Genomic DNA, 19,479 nt, shown 5'->3' with positions numbered 1-19,479 from the left:
TTCTCCATGAGCATTCTGACAGTTTTCTCAATGAATCATCAGACAGCTTGATTGATATAACCTGGTTGTTTTTACTACCCTGATTCACTCCCCCGTCGTTATACAAGCCCCCATCCAAAAATATAAAGAATAAATAAGGCATAAGGGGGCTAATTCGAGGATTTACGGTACCTTAATGTCGGCTGGTGTATATCTTTAAACGTCCATAGGCTCTGTGGCTTCTTCCCTTGTTGACTGATAGATAAATCGACCAAACATCGAAAACCCTCTCAAGTTAGGAAAGAAACTGAGGCATTTTCAATAAAGTTGGTCCTTAAATTCTTTTTCATCCTATATATAATTCAAGCTCCTCATATAATTCAATCTCTAAATCATAGTTATGCTACATCTCAACATCAAATTAATTAGCTTCAATTTCCGTAAACTTTCTCATTTTTAAGGCCAAATCTTACACTTTCCAATACTCTGTTTTTCCTAAATAACTTTCCTAACTTTTGATTTGAATTTTATACAATTTTTTCTGAAAGGACCCAAATGCTAAGGTATTGTTATTCAGTTAAACCACGACATTAACTGTACTGTGTTTATAAATGAATTTCCTTAGGGTCGTGTTGGTACAAAGACAATGATGAACACCATCATGCAGTTGCGGAAGATCTGCAACCACCCTTTTATGTTCCAGCACATCGAGGTGACCCTTTTCAGTTTCATCGGTTAAAATGTTTTGAGGGATTATCAAATCATACCCTTAATGTAAAATCTAAAATAATATTTGCAAAAGTTGTTACTTTCTTACAATATCGAGCGAGGGGCAAATCACTCTATTGAAATCTCGTACGCCTTTAATAGAAACCCCTATTGTTGTATCTGCAAATCCCTATAAACCCATTTGTTTTGTTAGAAATTTTCTACGTTGTTTCTAGAGTGATTGAGCCCTCGATTTCGAGCCATATATAATCCCTAGTATTTACCCGACGGCCTCTAGAACTTTCCTTATATTTTAAAATCTTGGCTCAATTTGTTTTTCATAACCGTTTTAAAATTTCTTCAGGAAGAAACAGATACCATAGATAAAATGTATAATTGACTCCTTCTATTTTTGTGTGAGTGTATCTCATGCTATTTCCAATTGTTTGGTGTCCTGATCTCTAAATGGTTTGTTTAAACAAATTTTAATGTCTCTTTGAAAAATATCTATGATGAAAAAGTATTTCTAAGTGTTGCAACTTTTTAACAGAAAAGAGTCTCTCCATTGATTTGCATGGCCTGCAATCAGTGCCTAAGTTTTTAAAAAATATTTGTCTGAATACATGGTCCAGACTGGTACTTACACATATTTTCTAGTTCATATGTCGTTTTTGCTAAATATTTAACATAGATTTTAATTTTAGGAGGCCGTTGCAGAGCATTTAGGATACACAACTGGAGTAGTGACAGGGTGAGTTTTGTGATTGTGTGCCATGTATGTTATTGTATGCCATTCCAGGCCCAACGGACCAATGGTCCGCATGTCTTGTATTAAAAAGAAATTGAAAAAATGGGGCAGAAAGCCAGTTACGGTTTCGTGTTAATTCTGAAAGTTTCGGGTCTTTATCTTTCTTTTCATAGAGTTAAAGTACTTTCGGTTTTGTAGATTTTTACGAAATCCGTTTTTCCCCTTGTCCGAAATCCGTTTGTCCTGGCAATGTGTTGAAAATTGTCAGTACTGATTGCTTCGCAATTTCTCTTTCAAAGCTTTAACTTTGCTTTGAGTATAGATTGATTTTACCTTTCGTTATTTTCATTTAATCATTCGACTTATAGCATCGTTTTTTGTTTTTTCCAGACCTGAGCTGTACCGTGTATCTGGTAAATTTGAGTTGCTGGATAGAATTTTGCCAAAATTTAAGAGACATGGTCATAGGTAATTGGGTTTTCTTTTTTCTGCACACACACACACTTTTCTCTCTCTCTCTCTCTTTCTCTCTCTCTCTTTCTCTCTCTCTCTCTCTCTCTCTCTCTCTCTCTCTCTCTCTCTCTCTCTCTCTCTCTCTCTCTCTCTCTCTCTCTCTCTCTCTCTCTCTCTCTCTCTCTCTCTCTCTCTCTCTCTCTCTCTCTCTCTCTCTCTCTCTCTCTCTCTCTCTCTCTCTCTCTCTCTCTCTCTCTCTCTCTCTCTCTCTCTCTCTCTCCACGACTGTACTTGTATCTAAGACTGTTCTTATCTCCAAGACAATAACTCAATGCTGAACAATGACTCAATGCCTTTGTACAGTTTCCCGTCTCACATTTAAAAACAGCTACCCAAAAAGAATCTTTGTTCCCTTGCTGTTCCTTTTCTTATGCATGACAAGGTGACGTAACACTTATCATACTTCCGAATCGTTTTACCTCGGGTTATATTTTCTGTTTACGACTTTTCTTGAAAAGTCAAATTCATCGTTTTTGGCAGCCATTGTAGACAATCGTGTTACAATTCTTACTGAAAAGAGGAGTGGGTGTTCAACATTGTAGTCTTTTTAATTGCAAAAACAAATCCAATAGTGTTGACATTCGTTTGATACCGACAAACCTGATGAACTCCTCCTTCAAAGTGCCGCAAGCATCTAACACTTTTTCATTACACTATTCTCTCTTTCAGATGCTTGGTTTTTTGCCAAATGACGTCATTGATGACGATCATGGAGGACTATTTAAACTGGAGGGGTATTTATATTGCATTTTCCATTGTCTAAACAGCAGTTTGTTATTTGTACAATGAAAGAGGTGTAAACCAAAGCATTGAGCCATGTAACCGAATATCTTGTCTTGTCTAATGGACGTGTTTTGAAGGAGTGTTTCCTTGGTATTGCCATGTTAGAATCCCACACTTCTTTCCTGGTTGTCAGCAGGTTTAGGCGACGTATCTGCCCGTCGGCTTTGTAGTTGAATGTAAGAGTAAACTGGAATGTAACCTATACAGATTCAATAGATAGATATGTTTTACAGCCAATACGGTTTTCGAAATCTAAAGAAACATGGCTATCAGAGCACTTAACAATCAATATAACACATGGTCCTTTACTGCTTATTATTCTAAATCCCTCTGATAAGGGATGAAAAACTAGATATTTTCTTCGTCAATGCGAAACATATCATTCTTATTTTTACTCGTTTTTGTTTCAATTTACAAACGTAGAACAAACGCTTTTGCGGCCATAATGTAACAGTTTCTGTAAATTTTGATCGGTTACAAATAGATTGCAAAAATTGGCAGTGTATTGTTGCAATGAGAAAACTGAATGAGAAAGACAGATTTTATTTCTCGTAATACAGACTTGCATAAAAGATTTTTTTCAATGGTAAAAAATAAAAAACAACAAACTTGTTTGGCAAGTCAAAAAGTCACTCTTTGAATTGATCAAATCGGTTTTTTTCTTGCCATACTCAACTGAGTCTATCATTTCAGGATTCATGTACCTCCGTCTTGATGGAACAACTAAAGCCGAGGACAGAGGGGACCTCCTTGCCTTGTTTAATGCACAGGACTCCCCTTATTTTCTTTTCCTGCTGAGTACACGTGCTGGAGGTCTGGGTTTGAATTTGCAAGCTGCTGACACTGTCATTATCTTTGACAGTGATTGGAATCCCCATCAGGTAAAATACTATCTACCTAGATAGACGTTTTTTGGACGTTTTGTGTTTGTAGGCAATTGAGGTGCATTAGTCCTAGTGAGTTTTTGTAGGCACAATGAAGCATATCTCTTATAATTGCAGTCCATTTGCCCCCCTCCTTTTCTGGAGGGAGATTTAGAAACTGGGGGATGCCAATCCGCTGCCCTCTCATATTGTGAATATATGTACATTTACTACTGCTAAGTTTCCTTGCTTTTATTTTCCTCAAAGTTTCTTTGCCCACTGCCTCTTCCCCGCCAATTTGCTTCCAGTTTGATCAGTGTTAAAGTACTGCCTTTTCTTCTTGGACATGTGTACACCGTTCTATTCTCAAACCTCTGAGGTGTCAAACTCAAAACCACCAGGTTTTATTTTGCAACAACAATTCCTAATTATTGGCTTTTATTTATGTTTTTCATTGCTGTAAGATCTGAGTGTGCTAGTTAGACTGGTTAGTCAAGTTTCTGTTTAAAGTATGATTGATTTGACTTGCTCTATCAGTGCTCATTCTTTCTACATTTTGGTTTTTCAGTGATTTAGAATGAGAAACCTGTCCAGTCTTTGTCCCATTAAAGTATTGCACGTACCCTGAATGCAGGCCTTGCAAGGAGAGGCGTGACCGCACCGCTGAAAAGATCTAGGAGCTTGATTAATCGAGCCCTTTGCTTGTTTATGATGTCTGATATTTAAATGCGAAAAACCAAATCTGGTTATTGATTATATTTGATGATGCTCAATTCAGCACCTAGAAAGTTGATGGTACTTAGTTTGTCAAGCGCCTGCTTTTTGCTCCTCACAAGGCCTATAAATGGTTCTTCATCTAATCTTGTAGGATCTGCAAGCCCAAGATCGAGCCCATCGTATTGGTCAGCAAAACGAAGTCAGAGTGCTGCGTCTCATGACTGTGAATTCTGTTGAGGAAAAGATTTTGGCAGCTGCTAGATTCAAGCTGAATGTCGATTCAAAGGTATGACAATTGCCGTTAAAGTTGGTCTTTTAAAGACGATTGCTACTGAAGCATTTTTAAGGATTTTTCAGGCTTTGGTTGCACAGTCCCTCCAGAGATCATTTTCAGTGATTTAGATATAGAAAACTGATACCTTAAAATCTGTTATCACATGTTATAAGCAATGGACAAGATTCAAAGAGAAATTTTCTGCGAATGTGGATCTCTGTTTGTTTTTCTTGGATACAAAAAGGATGCATCCACATTTATAATTATTGATAACGAACAATCAACCATCTTTTGTTTGCTAGTAGATCTTCATTCTATGAGTAGTGTTGAGAATATTTTCATTTATAACATTACAGGTCATTCAAGCTGGTATGTTCAATCAGAACTCGACAAGCAGTGAAAGAAGAGCCTTCCTTTATGCTTTGCTAGAGAGCGACTCTGTAGAGGATGAGGTAGGTGATCGTTTTCTGTTTCCTTGGGTATCCGTTTTTTTCTTCAGTTTTGAGATCTGCTTTCCATCATTTTTCGGTTGACCAGCTAACTGTCATTACTTTTATTTCAGGAGGAGAGCGAAGTCCCGGATGACGAAACTGTAAATCAGATGATAGCCAGAAGTGAAGAAGAATTCGAAATATATCAGGTCTGTGATTTAAAACAATTTCAAAAACAGAGTGACCTTTTGTTAAAATTCTTAATAAGATATTATTTAATATACGTTAGGTATACGTATATTTTCTTTTAACGTAAAATAATGAGTTCAGATGACCAGTGAAAGATTTTTGGAAACGTTTAGTTCTCAAATGTCATATGTTCTAAGCTTGCAATTGTTTTTTAGAGAATGGATTTGGAAAGGAAAAGAAATGAGCCAAGAGTAAGTATCTCTGTTTACCATAGGCATTTCCTCCAGCGTTGCCTCAACCATTTATGGCTGTTGATTAAAGCCCTTAGTTTTCGAGCCAAGAAATAATCTGTTCTCAACAACTTTACTGCTGAGTGCTGATGCTCTTAAACAGTGTTGATGCTACAAAATTTTGCTATGCCATTTTGCTGACTTCTGATGTAACTTTAACAAAGTGTATTTCTTTCAATTTTTGTAAGGGAATAATGTAAAAGGAACGAACCTTGCATCGTCTTCTGGTTTTGCTTAACAAATAATGTTTTCTTGATTTTTATTTGCTTTGTAAAATAAAATTTGTAAAATAGAACTTTTAAAGTAGACTTAAATGATATTGAAAGAAATCGTTTTTTCTGAGTACTCAAGTAGGGAAATGAAGATATTTCTTTTTTTGTAAGCATCTAACGGTTCGTTTTCCGTATTAATAACTGTTCAAGTTTACTTTGTGTAACGAAACAATTTTATGAATAAATGATTTTTGTTTTCAGGAACAGGGTTCGTTACGAAGGAAGTCGCGGTTGATTCAAGATGTAGACTTGCCTAAATGGCTGTTGAAGAATGAGGATGAGGTCAATACATATATCTGATTAGCTCTTTTACTAATAGCTCATAGGTTTGGCCAGCTATAATGCTATTATGAGATCTTCAATGATTCAAGCTTTAATTCAGGGCATGGTTCTAGGCATGAGTAGGTTAATTTGATCTTGGGAAAACAGGATCTTAGGCTGCAGGAAGAGAAAAAAGTTCCTGCCTAAAAAACATAAGGATCTTTTCGCAGGATTAAACTTAAATTGAATACTGAGTTAATATATTGCCATGGCAACATTCGCAGCTGTGCTTCTATTTCTCATCGCAGCACAAAGATTTTTAGGTTCATCATCAAATTATCGATGCTTGGAAAACATAAAGCAGTTTTCTTTACACCCTGTCAAGGCAGACTGGCCATGTAAAGTTTGAGACCCAGATCTAAGTCCGCTGGAAAATAACAAATTTTATCAGACCACGCCCTATTCATTTCTTCTAAAACATCCTTAAATCAACTTCGTGTCCTAACCTAGTTCAATGTAATATTTCATCCTCAGATTGATCAATTGACTTGGGAAGAAGAGAAGGACAAGATGTTCCGTCTAGGAAAGAGAGAACGCAAAGATGTTGATTATAGCGATAATCTTACTGACAAGCAGTTCCTCAAAGTAAGCGCAATTTATGGCTAGTAACTTTTTTATAACGACCCTCATAGTTTTCGGTGATCAATCCTCCCTTCTGATTTTTTAATTAAGTTGTCGACCACGTGCTTTATCTCGACCACAATCCACGAAGAAAGAATCGGTCTCTGTCATCAATTTTCCACTATTAATGTAAAGCCCAATCTCCAGTGAGAAAAAGTCTTTTGAAATTTCGCTGCGAAGTACTTCAAGCAAAAAAAAATTTCTTTGAATGCTCTTGTTGACCTCAGGACATTGGAATGTAAAATTTGGAAGCATGACAATGGGATTTGGAATATGATTGGCTGCTAAAGGATTTTGCAAGCAAAAAGCAAAAAAAAATTAAACTCATGTTAACTTTTTTTCTCAGGGAAATTCTTTGCGAGAAATCCCATCAAAAGTTCACTGTGCATGTTTATGACGTATTTTGCGCGAATTTTTTCGCATTTCGATGATTTTTTCTCAATGGAGATTGGGTTTAAGGATCTGATTTCTTGTCTCTCATCTTGTGTTATCATCCTACTTTGATATGAGCTTTTTAAGCACCATATTAACATCCCCAAGTACATTATTACTTGTTGATATTCCCCCACTGCAACTCAGTGTTCAATTCAGACAGTGCTTTCAAATATAGAATTTAATAATTTTTAAGGCAAAATGGTGATATTGCTTATGAAATAAGATTTGCAAAATTTATTCAACTAGCATGAAGAATGATATGAATTCCAAGTGAATTTTTCTTTCTTCTTATCGCTAGGCCATAGAAGAGGGTTCTTTCTCCGATTATGAAGAGAAGCAGAAGACAAAAACCAGGGGCAAAAAGCGCAAGAAGGAAGATGAGGTGGAAGGAACCCCAGAGGTTAAGGTTAAGGTTAGATTCAATTATATTAATCATATGGAATCAAGTCATATCAAATTTTAATAATATCTTATAATATTGCATTCAGCTATATATGTCAATAGAACCTATTGTTTTAACGTTTGAATTCATTGTTGAAAATATATCAAGTTGGGACTTTGCCTCTGTCAAAGGCATACAAAACACAAATATTGGCCAAGAAAAATTTGCTAAAATATAACAGAAATTCAAGAGCAACAACTCATTTACCACATCAAGGCTTGCTTGTGTCAAAGATGGTCTTGTTTCGGGCAACAGACTACTATTAGGTATTTGTTCAAAGTTTTTTCAAAATAAAATCATGCAACTCTCACCTTCCATCATTAAAATGTCTTCTTTTTTCAGCGAAAGAGAGGAAGACCACCAGCAGGTAATTTTCTTATGGTTTTAGTTTTGATTGCAGAATTTTTTTGCCAACCTAAGCATATCAGATATACTCTTGTTTTTGTTAGCATTTTGATCAACTTTCTGTCTTGCAGTGATGAAACCATGTTAACAATAATTTTGTACAATTTTAATCAATAGAAAATGCTACTGCTTCATATTAGATTATCCATAAGAATCCCAATGTTTTCTCAGCCATGAATGAATCACAGAGTCTATTTTTTACTGATGGAACTGTTAACTATTAAGTGGCAGATTGAGTTTATTTCTCGAACAGTGGTTTTCTTGTTTTCTTTGGTGTTTTCCTGTCACTCTTAAGAGACATCCACCCGCACACTGGTATGACAACCCAAAAAGGGGACTCATTGTACAGCACTTTTCAGACTTTGGCCCAGACCAGACTGTTTCAGACTTCACACCACGAAGCCCTTTTTGTTCCAGGACATGACAGTATAATGGAATCTAAGTTTGTTTCCCTGTTGTTTCTTCCAGCAAAAATGGATCCAAACCCACCTGATTTGACAAAAAAGATGAAGACCCTTATGAAGCTTGTTTGCAAGTACACTGACAGGTAGGCTATTGATCCAAGACTGATTGATGAGGTGTATGAAAAGCTATTTATTTTGAATCGATACAATGATCCCTTCAACGAAGAAAAATCAACAAAGAAAATAAATATACTGAGAGAAGATGTGAATGAATGGCCTGGCCTGGGTAGGACTGAAACCTGTGATCAGCAACTCTGTACCGTGTCTGCTCTACTAACTGAGCTACCCTGTCACGGTTTTACCCCGGGTTGCTCAGTTATATAGGTGGTCTAAGGAAGTTCAGTGTGTTCAATTGTATAGGGATCTAGCTGCATCTAAGGACAAAATCTCATGAAATGTCTGTTAACCAAGAAATGCTACACCATAATTTGGTGCCTATATTTGATTAAGCGATTATTTGTTGTATTTATTTTGTATGGTATTTGTGTTCCAGAATTTTACATGAAGCAACTTATTTTGGCATAAAGTTAAAATGCTACCTGCTTTTGCCAATAGAACTGTAGTTATTAAATATGTTTGATTTCATTAGTATACCTGGATTCAAAGTTGATCAAAACAATTTATTTGTACTTTCAGTGACAATCGTCCATTGGCCGAGCCGTTTGTTACCTTGCCAACAAGAAAGGAACTGCCTGATTATTATCAGCTGATTAAAACCCCGATTGACATCAGAAAGATCAAAGTAAGAGCTTGATAGGATGCTTTTAACATTTATCTTGCAGGTTTTAATTTTTGATTAGTATGGTCTGCAGAATGATTGGTTTCAAATAACTTGTTGTACTTGTTGTTTTACTGTTTTAATTTTGCAAGCCTTTTATGCTTGCACCATGTAAAGAGCGATTGAGCCAAATTGCAGATGTTATTTCTTCTCCATAGCAGTGTCCATCTACTTAACTCCCCTTTTGTTTGATCTGATCTGCTCCCAAAATGTTTCCCCTCACACATGATTCAATGCAGCCAACAAAATTTCTTTGAGACATAAATAGTCTTCTTCAACCCCAATCTACCAACTTCTTCATTTTCGTTTCGTTCTGAGTTCATTTTGAAAATTACTTGCTCGTATTTGTTTTTTTCAGTTGATTGAAAGAAGTGTGAATACTAGCTCTAAATTGATTCAGTATTCTCCAAGTTTTATTTGTACTAGTTTGGAGAGGGATCTTATTAGATTTTTCTTTGTAAGCCCAAATTCCTTATAGTTACGATTATTGTCAGGTTAACGAATGGCACAAGCATCGCGCAGCCCTGCATTCCTATTTAGTGTTACTTCTCTTCTGAATACTGAGATTTTTGCATATTTGTGAAAATGTGTAAAGACATATACTTATAATTTCTTTGAAAATTTGCTATCCTTAGGAAAGAATAAGAAATCACAAGTATCGAAGTATTAATGACATGGAAGAAGACTTTTTGCAGATGTGTCGAAATGCACAAATGTATAATGTTGAAGGGTCACTGGTAAGTTCAAATATACAATTGCTATGAAAACTCTAATATTGATTTGTATATCTGGACTGATATAATCTTGAGAAGAGTCAAATCTTATTCTTTAATGTCTGTCTAGATGTCTGACATATAAAATAATATTGATGTAACATAACATCTAAATGCTAAATGAATTTGGGAGATACCACGGTTTCAATCATTTGAAGATTGGTAATAAATATGTAGAAAGTTCAACAAATATATGACTCATTATGTAAACAATTGAAAAATGCCATAATTTTTTCTTCCAAAGTGCATTGTATAATGTTTGAATCACTAGATAGAATGGGCAGGTAAAATGGACAAGATTTACATTTTTCAGTGTTATCTCCATATTTATGTGTCATGAGCAATTCAAAACATTGTTGTAGCTGTATTTGTATTTTCTTCTAAATGCATGCCCGTTCTCAAAACAGTATTTTTTCGTAGATCTATGAAGATTCAATAACTCTCCAGGTAAACATATTGTTTATTGTCTATTAGCATCACTTCAATAAATTACCATCAGGCCTTTTCATTTGATGCGAGCGATCACTCGCGATTGCATCAGCACTCGCCCAAACCAAGCCACACAAACATTGGATCACTCGCCCAAAACGGTAAATTGTGAGGAAAAGATGACTCGTCAATTGACACATTTCTAGTCATCTTTTGTGACCCAAGCAAGTGGCATAGACTATACAAAGCCGGTATATCAAAACACAGAAAATATAAGTAGGCTGAATTAACCACATCCCAACGAAAAAATGCATTTGAAAATCAATTCCACAGCCAATGTTTAGGAATACTTTAGGTACTTAGTATTTGAACTACATTAGCACTTAGTACATTTTCTGGACAGTAAAGCGCTTTTAAAAAAGATTTGGAACAATATTTTGCAATCATCCGGCAACAACGTCTATGTGACCTTCGTGATGTACATCAAGTTTATAAACGAAGCACATTTATATTGGGTATTCAATCTTTCTTGGAGTGCATTAAAGCTCATCATCTCACGCAAGAGAAATAATGTCAGTGCTGGGCCTGATGGTTACCATTTTTAGAGAAGTGGTTAAGAAGCTTATATTTTGTGAGGTGCCTCCAGGACAGACCTTTTTCATATAAATGTGTGCTTACATATCATCAAACAATTTAGTTTTTCAAGCTACACCATTCTTCACTTATTTTGTTTATGATTTGCATACATTGGCTAATGCATGAAAATATTGTTCAAATAGCTTTCTTCTGGGTGGTGTTGCTCTCTTTAAACCAATTAATTTACAAGAAGCTTTCTCTAAACAAATAAATTTTCAGAAAAACTAAATATTTGTTGGCATTTCATCAACAGTTTCAGTTATTAGGCGTTCAACTGCAATTTTTTGGCCACTATCTAGAAGTTTTTTCACTCTATAGCAGTGAAGCACGCTCTGTTTCGATTCAAGAAAGGTTCCTGTACTCTGTTATTATAGTTCTTGGTGAAACAAAAACATATCATTGTGTTATTTTAAGAGTATTTGAAGCCAACATCTGTTGAGTGTCATTTGACCCAGTGCTGTAGTAAAGTTTCATTTAAAACATTCAACATTTTTATGGTATTTTTCTGGCAGTCGGTTTTTACTGAATATCGCCGCAAAGTGGAGTCGGGAGAAGAGGATACCAAAGGGAACAACGAAGATGTGAGCATTTTCAAAACTTTTTTATGTCATAATAAAAAAGTTTACTTGCCTCATTTTGACCATAATGCTATATGACTAGAATTGATTGACACAAATAGATCCTCAATATATCATCTATAAACATGTTTATTTAAAAAAGTATTTGAACTCAATATAAAGGAATTATGGCATTGCATTTTATTAAGTTTCAACAAAGAAAGTAGTCCAGATACAGGCAGTCTTTTCATAATAAAAACAAGATATAATTATTTGCAGAAAATGCATATTAATTAAAAAACACCTTCACTTTGAATAATAATTCTACAAACATAGGATTCATGCAAATTCACTGCCTTTATATGTAAATTCCGAAGTTGAATGACCTAGTAAGGGCAAAGGCACATGACATTTTAAGAGACAGCCAAGCAAATTGATTTTTATAAAAGCATGTGCATAGCAAATAACTTTTTTATACAAAGTAACCATATCAAGCTATTGAGTTTCAAATAATCTTTACTTGACCCAAGAAGTTAATTACAATGTTATGGGATTATGACATTTGGAGCTGCACTTTTACTGCAGAACGCAATGTCAACCCATTGATTAGGTGTTGCTAGCAATGAGCATTTTTATAGGTGGCTTAAAAATTGATATTTGATTAATAAACCAGTGGATCTTTCAGCAATTCAAATCTAATGCTTTGCAGTTCCCTCCGAAGAGATCTTTCCCCATATTGAAAACATCTTTAGTCTACCATCCCTTAGTAGATTTGTTATAGTCCTTGTGCTTTTTTCAAAGTTTTTTCCCAGTCACGCCAGGCTTAAAATGCAATTTACAATACAGTAAAGTCTGGAATATTGCTTTAGCTTCCTGGCAAGCCATTCAAACTTTATTATTGCATAGATATAATTTGACACCTTATGCCTTGTGCCTGATGTCTGATGTTTTCTGTTGAGAATATTGTTTTTCTATTTTACTCTGTTTGACGTTTAATTGCTAACTGTATTTTTTGCAGGTTGATGATGATTCTGACAAGGAAAGCAGTAAGTTGGATTGATAAAACATTGATTTTTTAGACCCCATTAGTTGAAAATATGTATAATGTTTTATTTGTAAATATGTATAATATGTCTTCAAGCCAGTGTCCCTGAGATAATTAAGCCCTCAATAAAGCCCCAATGGCGCCTTAGCAGGTGGGGTGGTAAGATTAGCCTTGGAATGGCAAGAATGCTATTATGGAATGGCAAGAATGGAGAGGTCCAGTTGTGGAAAATTGCTTGCACTCCTGCACAAATTAAATTTGTGCTCATGTGACTATCACTAGTCAGGGGATCATCTGAAATAGAAAGGGGGTAGAGGCTCCCCCCTTTATAGAGGCTACTACCAAACAGTTTGTGGAGCAAAGTCAATAAGAAAGAAGTAAAGATAACTTCAAGCCTCAAACTCACTCATCAACATACAGCAGCCACTCCCAACAACAATCCTCAGCAAATTACCAACTTATTCGAGCAAAGTCAGGCATTTTCAACTCGATAATCACACGCTTTGATTGGCTCATGGAATCATATGCCCATTGTTCCTTTGTAACGATCTGTGAATCAAACCCCAAGAATCATGGTGAAGCAGAAAGTTCTCGAGACCTATTTTCACCTCAGAAAAAGCCAAGTATCTCAAAAACTAAGAGACAAAAAACACCTACTACCCCCTACAGACCAGATCAATCGTCTAGCTTTGATTTCAAACTATCTAGGAGAAAATCCAGTAGGGAAGGGTTATCTCAATGGTCATTTGTGGATCTATTGTTTTGGCTCATTAGCATAATAGGAATTTTAGTATTGTTACAATCAGTCATTGTTATAAGAAGACAACTTCATTTTCAACAACTTTTAGAATTATCATAATCAACTTTATTACTGTTATCATATTTATTACCATTGGATATCAGGTTGTGGCTGTGTTTCATTTTTAACTCTATTTGAACAGGAGAATGTGTTTTGAACATACCTGCTGACTAAATTATTTTTCTATCATAGGTGTCTCTGAGGTGTCAAAAACTACAAAGGGAGAGTCCAAGGTATTACAAAGATTATATTTTATGGGGCTAGAATATATAAACAAAACAGAATAGAGAAAGGTTATAAGAGAAACTTTTAGTGGCCCCTTTATTGTTTTTTTCCAACAGAAGAAGAACAACCATCATTTGGTAGGCCTCATTTCAGAGAATGAATAATACACCATCAAAGTTTTGCTATGACAAACAGGAATGGATAAGTTGCAATCTATGAGGAAAAACATCATTCACTATTCCCATAACAAATTTACCTTTAAGTGAGCTTTCGAGCCATAAGTAAAACTGATTAATCTTGAATTGATGAAATTTTACCCAACTCTGATTCTTTAAGCAACACATGGAGCTAGATTTTATGCATATTTCTACTTAGGAATTTTAAGGCAGTGATACTTAAAAAAATTTGATTTTCATGACTGATTTCCTTTTATTGTAGGGGAAGAGACGAAGGGCAAGAATCAAGATCAAGGAAGATAATGAAGGGGAAGAAGGTGCTCAATCAGACAATGATGCTTCTGATGATGTAAGTGCATAGCTCCTAATTCCCATTGAACAAACACATGAATCGTGTAAACTATGAGTCGATGCTTATCCTCACCTGTTCAACTTGCAGTACGTCACAATTTCAATGTAATAGGTTGGGTTTAATATTGTTTTTTCACAAAGCTGTTAGTGGAATGTATTACATGTTAGCTATTTGAATTTATTCAAGCAAAAAGGGAGTGTATACCTGAATTCTAACCCTTTTAACCCAAAATTTAGATGAGTTTTAATGTTTTGGAGTCAAAATGTTGCAAATTTCATGCCATATGTGATGAACAGCCAAATGCTTACAAGTAGGGCCACATAAAACAGAAGTGATAAAATCTGAAAGGATATGCAAGTTGCAAAATGCAGGACAAGTGTTTTCTTAATTGTATTTTGTTGATTGATTTATTCTTTGAATATAATATCACATGTACTGTTAACTGTGGGCTCTCTCTTTTCTAGTTAATAGAGAAGATTTAAGATTAAGGTTTATTGCTGAAAGTGAAAAGGCCACATAAACAAGTCAAGCCCTGTTCATTCCTAAATGAGTTTCAGGGCTAGACTTTACGCCTTCATAGACAACTAATCATACCTAATATATTGAAAGTCTAGCCCTTCAAATGAGATGTATTGCTAAAAAAATATTTATTTCGAATCTATCATTACATTTATCAATGTTTACATTAATAAAATGGTAAACAAAGTAATTCCAAGTTTAAAATTGAAACTTATTTTGGTTATTTTGCCCAAGAGTTTGTATTCCACCCAGTTCTAAAGTACCTCAGGCAATGCAGAAAGTTTAAACCTCTCATTGTTGGTAATTTTATTTGTATGTTAATCTGATGCTAGCCTAGACTTTTTCTTGCTATTTCTATGATTTATGCTATCATTTGGAATAATTTTGTTTCCTTTTCAAGGATGATGGCTCTGAGCAAGATTTTGAAGACACACCATTATCATCTGCTGTTTCATCACCAGCATCATCAACCATGTCTAGTAAAAAGAAATAACTAAAGAAAAAAACTATCAAACAGAACCTTTAATGTACTTTAATTTTTTTATTTGCTGAAATAAAGACTTCTTGATCTTAATGATTGGTGTTGTTGTGCTAAAAAGTTGAGAAACTACAGCTTGCTGAGTGTTTATGATAAAATAGGCAAGCTGTAGTGAATGCATAATTTTTATGTTGGTTAAGTTTTCTTTTGGTCAGTTGCTTGAAACCTTTGAAAACCGTTTTGCCATAGTGAGACTTGACAGCAAACAGGAGTATGATCTTTTGTTCCAAAAAACAGTGATTTGCGAGTTGTCCAAAGAATAAATGCTTCTGTTCTAAACTTGTAGAGGGATGCATCTGCATTCTGGTCATTGTTGATTTTAATGGATTCAGCCAAATTTTACCTCAAAACTTAACTATAGAAAGATGGGCTTCTGTGGTTAGATAGAAATTTCTTTCTTTGGCTAGCTATTTGCAAAACAATCTACCTTATCAAAAAATCTCACGTTATGAGATGTCTGTATTGGCACCATTAACCTATTGAAATCCACAACAGAGAAGCAAGCTGTCACAGATTGTTCTTTATCTGTGTTTTGGTTTAGAAGACATGATTTTTCAAACCACCATTAATCATCAATGGCCGAATGTTTTATTTTTTGTACATATGGTTCTTGCCTTAATCTTCTGTCAAACGTACTGGCATTTTTGTTACCTAAAGACCTCATTGTAATCATTTTGAGGGGAGCATGTCAATTCGAATTAATTGCTAGATCGAAGTGTTTTGCACAGTGTTTAGAGAAAAGAAAGAATTTTATGCTCAATGCAAATTACACAATTCTTAGTGAAAACTTCCTTGAAGATAGAAATAGTTCCCTAATTCTGGATGCAAAATGCATTCTGCATTAGAATTATTGTGCTTGGGGCCATGCCTGTCAGAGTTTTAACATCTTTCAAGCAAATCATTTGGTAGACCTGACAACTTTTATAGGTATGTGACCCCTCCAAAATCCCTCTAAGTTTATGTCTTAGTTTGACACTTTTCTTGGTTTTACACAACCAGGGCAACATTTCCAATTTTGAAGGTTGCAAGAATTTTTTTTTAGGATGAAAATTGTCCCAAGGCAATATTTTCACCCTTAGATATTGCCAATCTGTTAGTTTGGTTGTTTTCTTGTTTCTCATTTGAATAGTGATGTAACAAAAATTTATCCTTACCCTTAGGTAGTCTTATAGATAATCTTTTCTTCTATTAAAGATATTAAAGATTTTTTGCTACATTGACTCCTTTATGTTGAATTCCTTCAAAAAGTATACCATTTAGTTATTTGTATTTTTGTCACCAGAATTGAATACCATAGATAATAAGTTTTGTCTTAACAGATTTATAATTGATCAAATTTGTTTTCATCTCCGCTACATTATATTTCAAAGTTCATTTAAATAATTTGTATTTTCAAATACACTTGATATCTTTCTACGTTAAGAAATGAAAAGAAGACATGCACAATGCTTTGGTCTCAGGATTTTACATATAAATACACTTTGGGATTAATCTGCATTGCAGGAAATGTTCTTCCTTTGACTCTAGTGAATGTTTTATTTTCGTGAAGAAGAAACATTTTGTGATACATATTTACATTTTGATAAATTCTGTTGAATTTTGAAGAATTCTTGGCAATGATGTTCGGTTTAAAATGAACAGTGGACTTTCATAAGCAAATTGTGTCCCTTTTCTGATAGCATACTCATTTGAAGTACAAGAAAAGAAACACTATCAACCGATAATTTTTATGTTTGGTGATATTTATCATCATCTGCTTTGGTAAAAATAGCTCTCAGTAATAGGTTTTAATATCAAAATGAAAACAAAGTATTTGATATGGCACCCAAGCCTAGTGGTTTAGGGAAAAGACCATTCCTTTTTTAAAAGAATGCCACTCGAACTTATATTAGGTAAGTGGGAAAAGCCATATTATTTGATATTGAAAAACCCATGGGAAGCCGCAAGCACAGGAAAATCTTAATGGGATTTTAACACATTTCAAAGATTCTTTGTATTACCTATTTAGGTGTCTAAGGTCACCTTTTAACCTTCTAAAGATATGTTTATCAAAGTAGTCAACAAATCTACAGAGTATCAATCATCATCAAAGACAAATGTTGGGATAAGACTGTGCACCAGTGTTTTCACCCTATTTTTGCTCTGCTTCACCCTTTCTAGAGTATTTTCTATCAAGTCCAAGTTTTCTTTTTCCTTCGAATATGAGACTTCCAGTTCCATGCATTCGCTTTCGTTATCTTTGCATTCAATTTCACAATTTGAAAGTTCTTCTTTGAGGCTTTCAATTTGCTCTAGTAAGTCTTGTCTTCTCTCTTCCATATTCTTCATTTTTGTTTTTCGGCCCACAAGTTCTGATGTGATATGTTCCATTGTCTCAATAACACCCTCTGCTTTGTCTATTGAAATAAAGCATAGACCAGAAAACATTATTAAAAATTTTGTTCAATATAAAGCCAAACAGTTATTCTGTCAAAGAATAAAAGTGTTATATATAGAGCCCTTGTTCCTAAAGGGCTGCCTTATTCCAGATTTATTATTCTTAATGACTTTTTTGGCCTTAGTATTAAAATAAAGGTTATAACCTTCGGGATGTTATTGTCAATCTGATTGAATTAAGGTATATAATGAGTGGAAATACTTAAACTCTGTTATAAAATGTTTTGAATGTCTACTAGTGAGTCTCGTGTAAGGGATGTTTTTTAGAGATACCATGCAAGTTACTTGTTGTCAAATAACTGCAATAATAATAATAATATGCAAGTTATTTTTGTGTAATTAAAAAGCATATGAAATAAGCAACTTACTACTTAGAACCTCACATCTTGTCTTCAACGAATCATACTCATCCACATATTTTCTTGCTTCCTTCTCTTTTCTGGCAAGTTCTTCTCTCTCCTCATGTTTCTTATATTCCTTAATAACCTGACTCAGTGTACTATTTTCTACAACAGAAGCAATTTTTGCATTGCATGTTGGACAATATACCTGCCCTGGTTGGCACTGAGCACAAATATTGTGACCACAAGGGATAATCAAAAATGGCAGATTGCTCTGCTGGTGCATGAGTTTCTTACACATTGGACAACAATGCATAGAGTACTTGTTGTTTTGTCCTTGTTCATTTATCCTTGGATCTGAAAAGTTATCCTGTGATTGATAGGTGAACGTTGAGCTTGATTTACTTATCTGTTCATCCATATCTACTTTTCTGTTGTTCAATGAAGTATAATTAAGCTTGTCATACTCATTTCTCTTTGCAAGGTTGCTGATAGGTTGGTTTTCGAGAGAACCTATCTTAATAGAAGAAATATCACTTGCAATTATCATATCAAGCTCATCATTAGCTGCAGATTTTCTGTCTGGGGTGCTTGTAAATTGATCAATTTTAGCTTCATGTTTACTGTACTTTTTAACATCTGATTTACTTAAGATATCCAATGATGAAGTTCTGCTGTTTGGTCTGTTGCTTACGGACCCACTTTTTGATGAAGTAGATCGAGCTGATGCAATTTTGTCAGATTTTGTTGATTGTTTTCTCACAACAAAACCATCGTGTACTGCGTCTGGATTTTTCGCAGTCCATAACAATACTTCGTCGCTCTTTCCCCTTTTTGATTGCGACTGTTTATTATTCACAGATCTTGATGCGGACTTCCCTGAAGCTAGCTGGCTATCAGCTTGTACGTCCTTCTTCTTAGAAGCTGTTTCTCTCTGCTGCATCCAATACTTTTGCCTTTCTTGCATCAACCGGACTTTCTCGTCTCTAGCTTTGTTATGAGACGGAGAGCGATCCATATTTACTGTTTTGTGACTATGCTGGAATGGAAGAGTAAAGATGGACTTTTAATTTGACCTCGTTTTGGCTTCAGAAATTCGTTGTCATAGTAACCGGTCAATTTGGTCCCAAGAATGAACAGAAGGCTCAGAAAACAGTGACTCCTAGTGAATGAAATTTTCTAATTAAGAGGCTTTTGTTGCCCTTCTCCTTTTTTGCGTCCATTTAAACTTATGTAGATCCACGCGCTTTGGATAAATCAGACAATATTTTTACAGGCACGGCTGAAGCCCCCCCCTCCCCCACTTTTTCAGACATAAAATTTTTTGAGCGTCTTTTTTTTATTAATTTGGGAAACAGAGTATGAAATAAAAAGGGAACAAACTGTTTACATACTTCTTGATTTTATCCGATCCATTTAC

General features: G+C 34.9%; 2 protein-coding genes across 3 annotated transcripts in view; one reads left to right on the top strand and one right to left on the bottom strand.

Moving 5' to 3' along the window:
* Nucleotides 1-16,496, top strand: part of LOC135694717 (SWI/SNF-related matrix-associated actin-dependent regulator of chromatin subfamily A member 4) — a 52,695-nt gene extending 36,199 nt beyond the window's left edge. The window contains exons 20-41 of one of the 2 annotated variants that reach the window (XM_065213559.2): nucleotides 605-691; nucleotides 1,392-1,438; nucleotides 1,826-1,903; nucleotides 2,618-2,682; nucleotides 3,425-3,612; nucleotides 4,463-4,597; nucleotides 4,942-5,037; nucleotides 5,148-5,225; nucleotides 5,421-5,456; nucleotides 5,969-6,049; nucleotides 6,563-6,673; nucleotides 7,443-7,550; nucleotides 7,929-7,953; nucleotides 8,460-8,538; nucleotides 9,092-9,197; nucleotides 9,869-9,970; nucleotides 10,427-10,453; nucleotides 11,584-11,652; nucleotides 12,647-12,674; nucleotides 13,665-13,705; nucleotides 14,136-14,222; nucleotides 15,145-16,496. In XM_065213559.2, coding sequence (XP_065069631.2) covers nucleotides 605-691; nucleotides 1,392-1,438; nucleotides 1,826-1,903; nucleotides 2,618-2,682; nucleotides 3,425-3,612; nucleotides 4,463-4,597; nucleotides 4,942-5,037; nucleotides 5,148-5,225; nucleotides 5,421-5,456; nucleotides 5,969-6,049; nucleotides 6,563-6,673; nucleotides 7,443-7,550; nucleotides 7,929-7,953; nucleotides 8,460-8,538; nucleotides 9,092-9,197; nucleotides 9,869-9,970; nucleotides 10,427-10,453; nucleotides 11,584-11,652; nucleotides 12,647-12,674; nucleotides 13,665-13,705; nucleotides 14,136-14,222; nucleotides 15,145-15,237 — 1,767 coding nt within the window. In that variant the 3' untranslated portion in view covers nucleotides 15,238-16,496. Of the gene's footprint in view, nucleotides 1-604; nucleotides 692-1,391; nucleotides 1,439-1,825; nucleotides 1,904-2,617; nucleotides 2,683-3,424; nucleotides 3,613-4,462; nucleotides 4,598-4,941; nucleotides 5,038-5,147; nucleotides 5,226-5,420; nucleotides 5,457-5,968; nucleotides 6,050-6,562; nucleotides 6,674-7,442; nucleotides 7,557-7,928; nucleotides 7,954-8,459; nucleotides 8,539-9,091; nucleotides 9,198-9,868; nucleotides 9,971-10,426; nucleotides 10,454-11,583; nucleotides 11,653-12,646; nucleotides 12,675-13,664; nucleotides 13,706-14,135; nucleotides 14,223-15,144 lie in introns of both variants that reach the window. The other variant, XM_065213558.2, reaches the window with a different exon arrangement.
* LOC135694720 (uncharacterized) lies at nucleotides 15,825-19,131 on the bottom strand. The gene is made up of 2 exons (XM_065213567.2): nucleotides 18,087-19,131; nucleotides 15,825-17,678 (listed from the first exon to the last, which is right to left on the bottom strand). The coding sequence occupies exons 1-2, from the start codon at nucleotides 19,075-19,077 to the stop codon at nucleotides 17,359-17,361; spliced, it is 1,311 nt and encodes a 436-aa protein (XP_065069639.2). The 5' UTR covers nucleotides 19,078-19,131; the 3' UTR covers nucleotides 15,825-17,358.
* Nucleotides 19,132-19,479: the final 348 nt, after the last annotated feature.

Source organism: Rhopilema esculentum, chromosome 8 (assembly GCF_057945365.1).
Source record: "Rhopilema esculentum isolate cy_ngs chromosome 8, ASM5794536v1, whole genome shotgun sequence".
Lineage (NCBI taxonomy): Eukaryota > Metazoa > Cnidaria > Scyphozoa > Rhizostomeae > Rhizostomatidae > Rhopilema > Rhopilema esculentum.
This window is presented reverse-complemented; position numbering and strand designations above follow the sequence as displayed.

Coding starts and splice junctions, on each gene's coding strand:
- LOC135694720 (XM_065213567.2), bottom strand. CDS start 19,077: ATGGATCGCTCTCCGTCTCATAACAAAGCTAGAGACGAGAAAGTCCGG. Junction 17,679..18,086: donor AAGATGTGAGGTTCTAAGTA/GTAAGTTGCTTA, acceptor TTATTTCAATAG/ACAAAGCAGAGGGTGTTATT.